The sequence below is a fragment of the Balaenoptera physalus genome (assembly GCF_965194825.1).
Source record: "Balaenoptera physalus genome assembly, chromosome: 1".
NCBI lineage: Eukaryota > Metazoa > Chordata > Mammalia > Artiodactyla > Balaenopteridae > Balaenoptera > Balaenoptera physalus.
In genome coordinates, this window is record NC_138882.1 from 190,623,070 (window position 1) to 190,636,519 (window position 13,450).

The window sequence follows — 13,450 nt, forward strand, 5'->3', positions numbered from 1 at the left end:
GGCCCTCGGCAGTGAAAGCATGGCGTCCTAACCACTGGACCGCCAGGGAATTCCCTGTATGTTAAAATTTTTTAAAAACCAACATTAATAAGTATCATAACTGTGCCAGGTTTTTTGACATTTTTGCTTATGCTTATCTGTGGTACGGTACATTGGTTCTCAGATTTTCAGATTTCACAAATAAGTAAAATTTTAAAATAAATGCGGGGGGAAATGGAGGGTACGAACAGGGGATAACAATGTTTTGTTTTTCCAAATAAAGGTATTAAAAAAACAACAATAAGCAACAACTATTATGTACTGTCACTAACTCTTTAAATAAGAAAGACTATTTTAATAACCAAAAAAAAAGCAGGAAGGACGTTAAGTTCAAAATAAGTAACAGTTCTTTACACACAGAAAAATCTGCCTTATTTTTCTTTCTCTTTTCCCCCCTCACTTCAGGCTAATAAAAATTCATCATAAACTGTTTGGGAAGCATCTGCCTAGTGGAAATAACACTGGAATAGGACTTGGAGGCCAGAGCCGTGGTCTCATTTGGACCACAGTCATCTAAAACTATGTGGTCCATGTTCATTGTCCTCTTGTGCAAAATGGAAAAATAATTTCTGACTTTCCTAAAGCTTTGAAATAAATATGATAACGTGTAAATCTTAGAACTATAACATGTAAGATATGTACATTAAAAATTTACACCACACGGGACTTCCCTGGTGGTCCAGTGGTAAAGAATCCACCTTCCAATGCAGGGGACACGGGTTTGAGCCCTGGTCCGGGAACTAAGATCCTACACGCCGCGGGGCAACTAAGCCCGCACGCCACAACTCCTGAGCTCGTGCACCTCAGTGAGACAGCTTGCATGCCGCAAACTACAAAGCCCACGCGCTCTGGAACCCACGCACCGCAAGGAGAGAGAGAAAACCCGCGCGCCGCAACTAGAGAGAAGCCCGCGCGCTGCAACGAAGAGATCCTGCGTGCCTCAACAAAGACCCCGTGTGCCGCAACTAAGACCCGACGCAGTCAAAAAATATACATAAGGAAAATAAATAAATATTAAAAAAAATTTACACAACACAAATTTCAAACTAACAAAACTCAAATGCACAAATGAATAGATTCAGCTCTATCATGTTACGTTTAACATATGTTAAACGTTATGTAAACTTTTAAATATTTTTATTTATTTTCAGAAACAAATTTCTTTTAGGCATAAAGAAGTACTTACCTTTCATCTATTTCAAGAAAAACACACCCGGGAGTGTGTGTTGTGGTAAAAATTCTTTTATCCACTGGGATTCGAGGAGCTATGGAAACCAGAAAGACTGGTTTAAAGGCAAATACCTAATTAACTATCCACTTAACATATTAAAGAGGGAACAAACTCTATACCTCATGGCAGAAATCTCACCTAGGGACCTGGCCTTTGAGCAGCCAAAGCTAATAACTTTCATTATTAACCACATTTTAATTAGGTCAAAACGTGATGCCTACTAAAGTTAATTTTAAACAGACAGAAAGTCTGTGTACATCGAATAGCTTACCCATCACAACCTAACAGTCAAAGCTGGGGTCATTTAGAGTTCAGGATGAAAACGTTTCATCATATTTAGTGGTTGAATACAACTAAGCAAATAGGATGTGAAACGTCAGTACAATAGGGACGTATTTAATCTGTAATAAAATTGGCACGGTCAGTGCTGCTATAGTCTGCTTTGACAACGTAGTGATCAATACATGAGGGAACAATTTGAGCATGACACTAATTCCGCATTTGTTTACGCACGATTTCATTTGCAAGAAACACGAGGTGAATGCAGAAAATAGCAGCCAGTTGAATGGAGTCACTTAGGAACGTGAAGAAACACGCACACACCTGAAACATCCACCTGCGGCCTCTGTTCACCAGTGTGCCCTGAGCCACGCCCGTCCAACCTGGTGATGGAACTTTCCCTCTGATTTCAGTCCGCCTTCCCCTCACTCCTCACAGCAATGCACAAGCTGCAGCCCTTCCAACACCCATGTCCACAGCAAACTGCAGGGTTTTTCCGCCGTGGGGAGCCCCATTTATTGTATCACTTGTGCATTTCTTCATCATTTAATGTGTAACACCGTGTTACCATTTTATGGGATTCCCCTCTTATTTTTAATGTATGGTTACTTGAGTGTTGTGCCTCTAAACTCATTTTTCCTATAAGCCCTGTGGTTTGTGTGATTTTTTTTGCACAGGATGGTAAGTTTTAGGAAAGCCTATGTCACATTACAGCAGAACCAACTGTAATTTCAAATGATAAATGGAAGCTGCTTCTGTATTGATATATGAATTTAGCAATGTTGTTCTGCCATTGGAAGACATAAATTACACTTTTTACTCAGGGGGCTTTCAAAACACTTAAAAAATATAAATTCATTCTTGTGACCTCTGTATGCAACAATTTCAATGCTCTTCTGTCACACAAGACAGAAGCAAAAGGCCACAGGATGGTCACCAGGAGAGAAAGGCTTAGAAGACTGCGCACCTGTGGCCAAGTCTATGCTCGGACCCCTGGGCCATGCTGTCCTTAAAGGAGATGACCACACAGGAAGTCAAGGTCAGCAAACAGAGACGTCAGGGAAAATCAGCTCAGGGCCAAGCTGAAGACAGTGGCTGCAGTAAACAGGCTTTCACGTGCTTCTTTCTGATGTGCTGACACGTCACATCTGACCTAAACGCAGACGCTCCTGACCTACCTTCGTAACCAGAATGAATCTTCTCCACCAGCGTGAGACAGCAGGGCTCAGGCTCCGGGCGGGCCGAGCTGTGCACGTGAATCAAATAGGGGATAATCCGGAACGGGCAGTAAGGCTGCCCCAGCTCCCGGGCTTCACCTTCACTGAAGAGAAGAAAAATGGTTCAGTGCCGGTCCTGACCTGTTCACTTAGTCCAACGTGAAACAAGGCCGGGGAAAATGTTTTGTTGCTAATTTCCAAGGGAGACATGTCCGAATCTAAAATGTTTAGACATATTTATTTATTTATTTTTGGCTGCGTTGGGTCTTCGTTGCTGCGCGCGGGCTTTCTCTTGTTGCAGGGAGTGGGGGCTACTCTTTGTTGCAGTGCGCGGGCTTCTCATTGCAGTGGCTTCTCTTGTTGCGGAGCACGGGCTCTAGGCGCGCGGGCTTCAGTAGTTGTGGCACGTGGGCTCAGTAGCTGTGGCTCACGGGCTTAGTTGCTCCGCGGCATGTGGGATCTTCCCGGACCAGGGCTCGAGCCCGTGTCCCCCGCATTGGCAGGCGGATTCTTAACCACTGCGCCACCAGGGAAGTCCAAAACATATTTATTTTTAAAAGGAGGGAAACGTTAGTTTAAATTTTCAATAGCCACGGGCAGTGATACTCGTTTGTTATTGGATGAGTAGGAGGCTTTCTGGAGAGCCAGCTCACCAAGGTGAGTGTGAACCGCTCCCTAATTTCAGCGTGACTTTCTGCTCCTGCTGGGAAGAGGGGCAGGCACAGCCACCTGTCTTGCCTCGTGTGTCTAAACCAAGTACCACATGGCGGGAAACAAGGTCCCCTGGGATCGTGCCCCCAAGCCAGCCCTCCGTCAGCCCTTCCTACACCCTCGTTCAAATGACTGATTCAGTCCTACCGCTTCAGCCGCTCCGCTGCCCGGCGCAGGCCTGGTGTGCGGCTCAGCATCAGCCACGGCGCCTAGCTACAGGGAGATGGCAGGGCTGGACCCTCTCGGCCAACCGGCACGGAGGCTGCTCGCTCCCTCTCAGGAGGCTCCCGGGGGCGAGGGGTCTGCAACAACCACACAGGTGTCCATCCTGTTTCATCAGCCTGGCTGCCTGGAAGACGTTTCCACTTGGAGCTGCCCGAACGTCCCAACCTGTATTTCACGCTCCCCCGTTTCTGCCCATCACACCTCTCCTCGCCGACCATCACGAGCGCGGATGTTTGGGGGTCTCTGGCCCCACCCGCACTCTCGCTCCCTCCCCCCTCCCTCTCTCTTCTCTCCTCTAACTCCAGCATCTCCTGTCACTTCTCCACTCTCAGCCGTGACCCTGCTTCCTAGGTCACCGCTCAGAAGTGCGCCTTCTCCTGACACTTACCTGCGAGCATCTGTACTTGTGCTAGTGGCTCCCCTCCCATTTCTGTGAGTGCTTTCTCCAGGCTCATCCCATCCTGAGCTTCTCAATGCCATCTACACGCCGATGAGCTGCACATCTGTCTCTAGCCCGGCCTCCTCCCCCGAACCCCAGGCTCCTGGACCAACGCCTCGTCAACATCACGAGGCAGATTTCTACTCGACATTGCACGCTCACCTAAAACTAAGGCACACGTTCTCCCCTCTGCTCTCCAGGCAGCTGCTTGTCCTACAGTTTCCTCCTCCCCAATACACGGCACCTTGAGCCAAGACTCCCACGTCACCTGACTACTCTTTCTATCTCGCACCCGAAACTAACCCACCAGTATATGCTGGTAGGTCTCCCCTACAGAAATACCCAGAAGATCGAAAGTGTCTCCACGTCCACCTCCACTGCCTGGTCCAGGACCCGCCATCTCCCAGCTGCACCGCATCAGCGCCATGCCCCCCCACCGCCCGCTCCAACCTCCCACCCCAGCACGGGACCTTCTGCACGGCACCCGACGTGAGCCTTCCATAATCAATGATATTTCCTTCTAAGACATGAAAATGCCCTATCCCTACCCACTGAACAGTCCTGAAGCAACAAACCGTATGGCAACAACCACCCACCCAGATCTGGCCTCCAGGTGAGCAATGCTGTTTCCTGGCACAAGGAATGGGGGATACTGAAGAAATGATGGACCCAGGTCTGGGGCAGGAACCGTCTAGGTTGAGCCTGCGACGGCAAATCTGAAATCAAGGAAGCTGTCAAAACCACCGGGGACTGTCACCAGGCCAGGAGCTAGCCTAGCTGACCGGCGGCTCCCGCCGGCCACAGAGGGGCAATGGCAGCACCTCGGGGCACGATGAGAACCTTCTCTTTAGGATGAGAGTCTAAAACAGTGATGGAGGAAACGACGAGAGAGCTCAGATTTGCTTCAAAATAATGAGATGGGGGTGGGGGGGGACCGAGGTGGTGGCACAGACGACACAGGACTGGCCACGAGGTTAAAGCTATTAATGCTGAATGATCAGTGCATGTCAGTTCATTGTACTACTTTTCCCTACTTTTACATTATTTTGAAAATTCCCAAAGTTTTAAAAATAATTAAGTGGCTACCCTGAATAAAACATTTCATTCAGAAGTCAAAACGCCCTATGGTCTGGCCCCTGCTTCCTCATCTTCTTCCACCCTCCCCCCTCCCACCACCCACAGGCTGGGCGTGCTCTGCCCCAGGGCCTCTGCACTGGCCTGGAACGCTCTTCTCTCAGACACGCGTACGACTCGCTCCCTCACCTCCTTCAGGCCTCTGGCCCCATTCAGGCTTCTCCTTAGGGAAGGTTTTCTTGACCACCCTGAGCACACCAGCAACCAGTGCCCAGAACCCCCTTACTCTGCTTTTCTGTTCTACGTCCAACTTGTCACAGCCACCACGTGTATGCTTATTATCGGTCTCCCCCCTACAGAACCTAAGGTCCATGTGGGCAGAGCTTTGTTTTGATCCCAGCACCCGTAACAGTGCCTGGCTCAGGAAAGGCACCTGAAAATATCTACCAACATAACAAACACATAGAGCGCTTACTACGCGGCAGGCACTGCTCTCAGGTCTTCATAAACAACAACTCACCTGCGAGTGACAGAAAGAACCGACATGGCCCTCCCCACACACGCACACCTTTCCAGGTTATCCCTCCCCAAGCATTCGAATACTATTAGCGCGAGTCCCCCTCAGTTCCGTGGAGTGTCTGAATGACCCATTACCAGGATTTCTCTTCCCCAAATATCAAGAGCATTTAGTAACCTCAATCCTATTGTTGGTGATCATAACGTCATTTAAAACCATTTTTTCTTTTTACTTTGAAAGTAACATTAACATATCACAGTAAATTTGGAAGAGAAAAAAAAAAATCACTAATAAATCCTACCAGAAATCAACTACTATTAAAATTTTGATCTCTTTTCTTCTAGTTCACTGTCACTGAACCTTTTAAGTCCTCATAAATATACCTATCTTGCTTTCTTTCAGGTTGTTCAAAATTTCAAAAATTAAGTTTAAATGTGACTGAAAAACAAAAACCAAACAAAAACAGAAGAGCCCCAAAAAACTGTCATCTGAAAGTATATTTAATGTCCAGTAACTCTCACATGCCCCTGGGTTAAGAATGATCTTTCTGGTCTCTTCCCCTATTGCATTATTATCTACTTTTCTCATAAGTACATGTATCTTCTCCTCAATCAAAATACTAACTTCTTGCAGCAAGAACCAAGTCTTGTCTTTTGTATCCACAACAGACCTAGCTGAATAAAGAATCAAAATAAGTGCCAAATAAAATCAGAGGGATAAATTTGGAATTTGGGATTAACAGATAAGGACTACTATATATAAAACAGATAAACAAGGACCTACTTTATAGCACAGGGAACTATATTTAATATCTTGTAATAACCAATAATGGAAAAGAATCTGAAAAAAAATATATATGTATATATATATATATATATATATATATATATATATATATATATACACACACACACACACGTATAACTGAACCACTTTGTTGTACAGCTGAAGCATTGTAAATCAACTATACAGTCAATAAAAAAAATAAAAATTAAAAATAAATAAATAAAAAATAAAATAAAACCAGAGCCCACTCCGTTCCTGGCCTCCAGGAGCTCCCATACTCACCGGATCCTGCAGAAAAAGGATTTCACCGGAGCGAATTCATAGTATGAGGCTGCTGGAAACAAACACATGTGTCAGTGTCCCACCCCCACGCGGCTCCTCCTCAAACTGTCACTACACAAACGGGAGACTCTTGAGAGACAGAGCTACTCTTGATTAAAATAGGACTCTCCTCCCTCACTAAGATCTAGTTCCATCCAGTATTTTCCCAGGGCTTTTTCGTGTTGAACAGTAACCCTCAGGTGAGACCCTGAGAGCACCTGACCGAGGCCTCTCCCCGTCACCCCCTGCAGCCCTGTCTGCATTTCTACTCCTGCCCGGACTCACTGCTTCAAATGTCAACGTAATCATCCTGCGACACAATTATTTCGCTGGTAATATTCTATTCCCCTGTAATAGTTTGGACATGTCTCAAAAACTGGGAATTCAGATTACTTAGAGCTTTCAGGTAGAGGATATATACATTTCTTTCCTTGGACAAATTCCCCAGAGCTGTGTTCCTAGATTAGATGATATCATTTCATGCCTCTCATCACATATTGGCAAACTTAGCTCCAGCAGATGGTACCAATTCAGTGTCATTAATAACACTTTCTCACACCCCTCATGCCAAAGGTTTTGCTTCAATTTTATTGACTTCGCATTTATTTTATTGATGTGTGAGGTGGTAACTCAGAAACGTTTAAATTTGCCCATCTTAGGAAACTGAACTTATTTCCAAGTGTTTGTTGATTACTTTATTTCGTCTGGTAGAACTCCCTGAATATATATCTTTTGGGCATCTGTTCACTGGAGTGAAAAGTTTTCAGTTATAGAAACCAAGGAAATGTTTACAACCAAGGAGATGTTTTTAAAAAAATATACACTGAAGGAGCATCTACAACGAGGAGTCTGAAGAACCAAAATACTGAACATGGTCCAGGTGTTTGTACTCCTAAGGAAAGGATCATAGGAAGAATAAGAAAATGGGCTTTTGAGTGATCAAGAAAAATGTTCACAATAAAAAAAAAGCCCTCCAGTTTAAGAGTAAAGGGACCAGTGACCAAACTACTGTAATTCGTGAAACTATGAAAGTTACAGGCCCAGAATTCTGAAGCCAGAAGTTCTTACAGAATGTCTGTGAGAAATAACAGAAAGAACTTGACAAAGTAAGCTAAAGAAATTAATTACTCTAAGATATGCTATCATCTTAACATAGAAACTGTTTCTGGAGTTTCTATGGAGGAATTAAGTCAAGATAAAGATTTTTCAAAAATATCCTTGATTTTCTGAGCTGATTCTCGTGGGTGGGAACCGTCCCTCGGTGACACTTTCAAACGCTCGCCTTTGTCTGAGGACAGTTCTCCTGCTTTAAGGCGCAGTCCCAGCAGCCGTGGGGTCAGAGGGGCTCTGGATTCACACTGCCAAGGTGAAGGCCGGCTCTATACTTGCAGGCAGTGTGACCTTGGCATCTCTGTGACCATGGCAGCTAAGAAAGGGCACAGTTGCTGGCTCTGAGGGACCTGACTGTTGCCTGAGCCCTGCTTCCCGCGGGCTGCCCCCGGCCCGTGCCCGTACACAGAGCAGGCAACAAGGCAGGACCATTCCATGGAGACGCCGGGCTCCTCCAGCGCGTGACAGTGGATGGACCCCTGTGGCTGCCTGGCCCAGGTGCTCTCCGAACTGCGCTGCAGCCCAAGGCTCCTGCTCCCCAACCCTCCCCCAGCCTCGCTCCTTCCAGCGAGGCCGGCGATGCGGGCTGAGGAGTCCTCTCGCCACCTTCCACGCCCTCCCCCAGTAAGTGTCCTGTCTCTGGGCAAACCCAAACTAATACAGTTACTGTGTCTGTCTACCGGGCAGAATGGCAGCACCTACACCTCACAAGGTCTTTGTGAAGATTAACTCAGTTAATCCACGAAAGCAAAGAGAAGGGTCCCTGGCAAATAGTAACCGTTCAATAGATGACAGCAGTTAAGATGAGCCTTTATGCTGCGGATGCTCCAAATATCTCCAAGCCTTCCCCAACCTACAGCCTGCTGGGCTCTCACAGAAACCGCGTATTAACAGGCACGTCAGAAACTACGATTCTCATTTTACAGTGAGAAGCCAAGTGGCCTCCAAGGTTCACGAAGGGACAGAATGCAATTTGAAACTCAGACCTTCAGATTCTGAGCTTAACATTCTTTGACCTTCAGATTCTGAACTTATAAAAAAATACTGCAACTCTGCTGTAAGGTGAACTCGCTTACACTACTTATACATTGTATCAGGCACCTGAATTCAACTGCCCCCCACCCCCGCCAGGAGTCCTGCAACACAGAGAGCCAGCCTACGGGATCTCAAAAACAGTAGATGGGGATCCGCTGTCACTTCCACACCTGGGCTGGAACGTGCGAATTCTTGTTTCTGGAAGTGTGTTCTAAAGAAACAGCGGTCAGATCCTTCTGAGAGGTCTGTACAACAAGCCTAAGTGGAAACGTGCTCTAACACAGGGCCAAAGCTGGCAACTGCTGAGTTTAGAGCTTCCCGTGTCCTCTTAATGTTCTATGAGTTCAAAGGAAGGGACAGAAAGAGGTAACATGAGCCCAGCCCAGAAATGGTGTGGAGCTAAACAACGGCCCTCAAGGAGGGTGTGCATCCTTGGGGTTCCTAAAGCGAAAGTATCGTGTGAGAAGTAAACTAAATGGACATCATCTTTATGGAGCAAGTAAATGTTTAGGTCCAAGAGACAACAATTTCAGGGACTATTATGTTTTTTACAAGTAGGGGAAATACCATTAAGTAATTAGCAAAGATAAGAAAGTGAAAAGATCAGGGAATTCCCTGGTGGTCCAGTGGTTGGGACTCCGCGCTTCCACTGCAGGCGCGTGGGTCTGATCCCTGGTCGGGGAACTAAGATCCCGCAAGCCTTGCAGCACAGCCAAAAATAAACAAGTGAAACGATCAGACAGAGACTACAGGGCAATACTGAAGGGAAACTGGGAAAGACCTGGTGAACGGTACCACATGTCTGTTCTGTTCACTGTTGTACCTTAGCACCTAGAACGGTTCCTGGCCCACAGGGACTGCTATATAATGTCTATGGAATGAATAAACGATTAACAAAAGCAGAGAAACAAACGTGGACAATTAAAGGTTGAAAAGACGTGTTTCGGAAAGAGGAAGAAAAATGAAATCGGTGTTTTTGAATGATGGGAAAAGGAGACAGGGAGCTGGAAGAAAGCAAGGGTGACAGGTGTCATTTCTGAAGCTTATGTAAAACGTGCACAGAGAATGGGGCAAGGGTCTGTGATTGAAAAAAGAAGGCTATAACACTGTTCTTCACTGGACTGAGAACTGGATTAAAAACCAGAATGAGTACAGAGCTCTAGATTTGCAGGATGAAGTTCTGAGGATCTGTTTCACAACACTGTGAATGTACTTAACGCTACTGAACTGTACACTTGAAAATGGTTACGATGGTAAATTTTGTGAATGTGTTTTTTACCATAATAAAAATAATCAAAATTCTTTAAAAATGAGAGAAAAGGCTTTGGGATCAAAAAGAAAGTTGATCTTTACTAAGTTCTTTAAGAGACATTTCACAAAAAATATGAAATAGGGAATAAAGGGTGACTTAAGAAAGAATGAATGGGACTTCCCTGGTGGTGCAGTGGTGAAGACTGCCCTCCCAACACAGGGGGTCCAGGTTCGATCCCTGGTCACGGAACTAGATCCCACACGCATGCCGCAACTAAGAGTTCACATGCCTCAACTAAGGAGCCCGTGAGCCACAACTAAGGAGCCCTCAAGCCACAACTAAGGAGCCCACGTGCTGCAGCTAAGGAGCTGGAGAGCTGCAACTAAGGAGCCCGCCTGCTGCAACAAAGACCCGGCACAACCAAATAAATAAATAAATATTTTTTAAAAAAAGAATGAATGAATCAATGAAAGATTACATGGGCTTGAATAACACAAAGAAAACTGTGAGTGGGAACTCACTCCCCACCCCCAGTTCAGGAAAAGCAGTCTTTCAGAAGGAAAACAAAATGATGAGATTCATAACTTTTAGGGAGCAGAAACACTGGAAAGGGATCTAACTTTGAGAAGCTTACCTCCAGAGCAAAGCAGAGAAATAATGAAGTCAGTATAAGAGGAAAAACATTTAATTTTATTAACAACAGACACTTTGTAGCAATTAACCTGCTATATACATTATGCTGTAACACACCATATCTATAGCATATAGTCTGTGAAACTAACTTGATTAAATGAAAACAAATTTATTGGATCTTTATGTCATTAGCAGCATTTAAAATGCTATTTTCATCACATTCTGACTTTTAAAATGAAGAAATAAGAAAAACTATATATTTGCATGTTCTGAATAATGCATTCATTTGTGTACTATTTCTGGAAGAATGAAACTGATCTTTACCAGGCAAGATAAACATCTGAATATTGGTCCCGTTACCTCTTTGGGTCCAGTTGTTCCAGAAAGGAAGCTGAGCGTGGGCAGTGTGTGTGTAGAACACCCTCACGTCTTGAGGGGCAAGCAGTTCAACGAAATGAGAGGACTCTAAGAACTCTTTCTTACAATGCAGGATCGAAGGAGCCTGTTCAGAAACGTGCACTAACCTTCCAGACAGAAATGAAAAAACTGCCACAAAGGTATCCTACGAAAAATATTTAAAATAAATGCACAATATTGAGATACATACTGGCAATATTCCCTGAATAAATTTCGTCCAGACGTCTACCATGATCAATAGCTTAAAACACACACACACACACACACACACACACACACACACACACACACACCTGCAAAGGCAACAAATCGCTGTAAAACCTGCACTGTTCCTTCTGAAGGTTTAAGTTCTGCCAAACAATGCACCAGCTCATTCTACACCGACTAAACACAGTGTATACACTGTATACACTTCTGATTCCCTCTCCTTTGCAAACTGTACCTGGAACGACTGTCTTCTCTTCACCCATGCATATTCCAGGCTTCAAGACCAAGCTCAAGATTCACTTGCTCCAAGATGTTGTCTTTGACAAACCTCATTACATAAGAATCATTTCTCTAATGTGTTCCATTAGACATAAACATAACTTATTTATAATCGGCCACTGTTTGTACCTGCTAGCAAGTGGCATATGTTTTCCTCTCTAGATTTACTTTGAAGATCTTAAAGGGAAAATGTTTTCCTTAAACTTTTTTTCCCTTAAATCTCCATAGCACCTACTACAGTATTATAAACACATCAGTTAGTAAAATAAGCACTGTAACATTAGGGATAGCTCACGCTCCAATATTATAAGATCTTTAAGTTACAATTATGTTGAGGTCTACACATAAATTAAGTAATCTCCATCATATCAGCAAAACATGAGGCTCAATTATTCTGTCAACATGAAGAGATTCAAAAAAGATATACTAAATATCTCTTCCAAAATTTAACAAAAAATGACAGCATCTCAACTCACCTGTTCTATAAAATCCAGTTGTTACAACTTGAAGTAGTAGGTATTGGAACTAAGAATGATATAAATAGAAATTAACAATTCGGAGATTAGAATAAGATGCAGGAAATCACTCTGCAGTGTTATCTTTTTCTTCATGTGAGAGAACTCGGGGATGCTAAGGAGAGAGAGGCACCTCATGACCGAAGCAAAGCCAGCTACGACTTATGTGCTGCTTCCTGTTTTTAGATGTTTTCTCTGGCAGGGGCAGGAGAAACTCCACAAGGCCTCTTTAGCAGTTTTCTCCTATGCTTGACCTCAAATTGTGGTTACTGAAATGCTCAGTTATTATTTTTAAAAATCTACATCTAGATAAGATCGTTAGGAAAAATCACCCAGGTTGATATGGTAAAATTTGTGAATTCTTACTGTGTTTTTGGACGTGTGCTCTGAAGCAATAGTGGCCAGCTCCTCAAGACTGTACATGGTCACGTCTGCTTGAGGTGCTCCATTCTGATTGAGAATCTGGAAAAACTCACTGTTTGCTAAGAAACACAGGAAAATAAATAGGTAGTCCAGTGACGACAGTATCTTTAGGAAATCATTTTTTATCAGTATAAAAGCAGGCTTGTTTTTTAGGATGAGGACACCTCAGCATGTTTTCCTTGAAACCAGATCATTTTCTTCTTTCACCTAAGATACTGATAGTTGTACAAACTTGAGATTTTGAATTTTATGAATTCTGCATGTTCCAGATCACAAGGAATGAGACACACTGAAGGTACCAACACAAGGTACTGAAACCAAAAATTCCAAATACACACACAGGAAATCTGTATGGCAGAAACATTACTCCAGGATTCAGGAACTATATACCATCTATGAAGCCACAGAGGTTTGTGCTACAGAATGTGTATTTTTTAAATCCCTTGAGAAGAAGTCTGAAAAGTCATAAAAAGAAAAAAAATGTTTACAACCACTCGTTTTTAATTTGGTAAATTCCTGATATATCATGACTGTATTTTAAAAGTATGTCTATGGCAGGGAAATGTAAATGTATTTAATCAAGTGTATTTTTCCCCTAACAGTCATAGAAGACAATATTCTTTGAAAAAGTGAATCTTCAAAATGTGCTTATGCCGAGCTCTACTCTCCCGAAACAAATCAGCAAAATACTGCACAGTTACTAAGCTATGACACAAATAAGGTTCTCCGACTGCTCATGT

At 44.0% G+C, this 13,450-nt stretch overlaps 1 protein-coding gene across 10 annotated transcripts in view; it reads right to left on the bottom strand.

The window, feature by feature from the left end:
• The window catches only part of PER3 (period circadian regulator 3), a 71,936-nt gene that overhangs the window by 56,963 nt on the left and 1,523 nt on the right, over positions 1-13,450 (bottom strand). For 8 of the 10 annotated variants that reach the window (XR_014263394.1, XR_014263395.1, XR_014263396.1 and 5 more), the window contains exons 3-7: positions 12,654-12,769; positions 11,230-11,431; positions 6,801-6,852; positions 2,728-2,870; positions 1,226-1,304 (exon numbers count right to left, since the gene is read on the bottom strand). Coding sequence is in view for 7 of the 10 variants with exons in the window: in XM_082461017.1 (XP_082317143.1) it covers positions 1,226-1,304; positions 2,728-2,870; positions 6,801-6,852; positions 11,230-11,431; positions 12,654-12,769 (592 nt within the window). In the remaining 3 variants the exon portion in view is untranslated. The remainder of the gene's footprint in view (positions 1-1,225; positions 1,305-2,727; positions 2,871-6,800; positions 6,853-11,229; positions 11,432-12,653; positions 12,770-13,450) is intronic. The other 2 variants (XM_082461015.1, XM_082461019.1) reach the window with 1 other exon arrangement.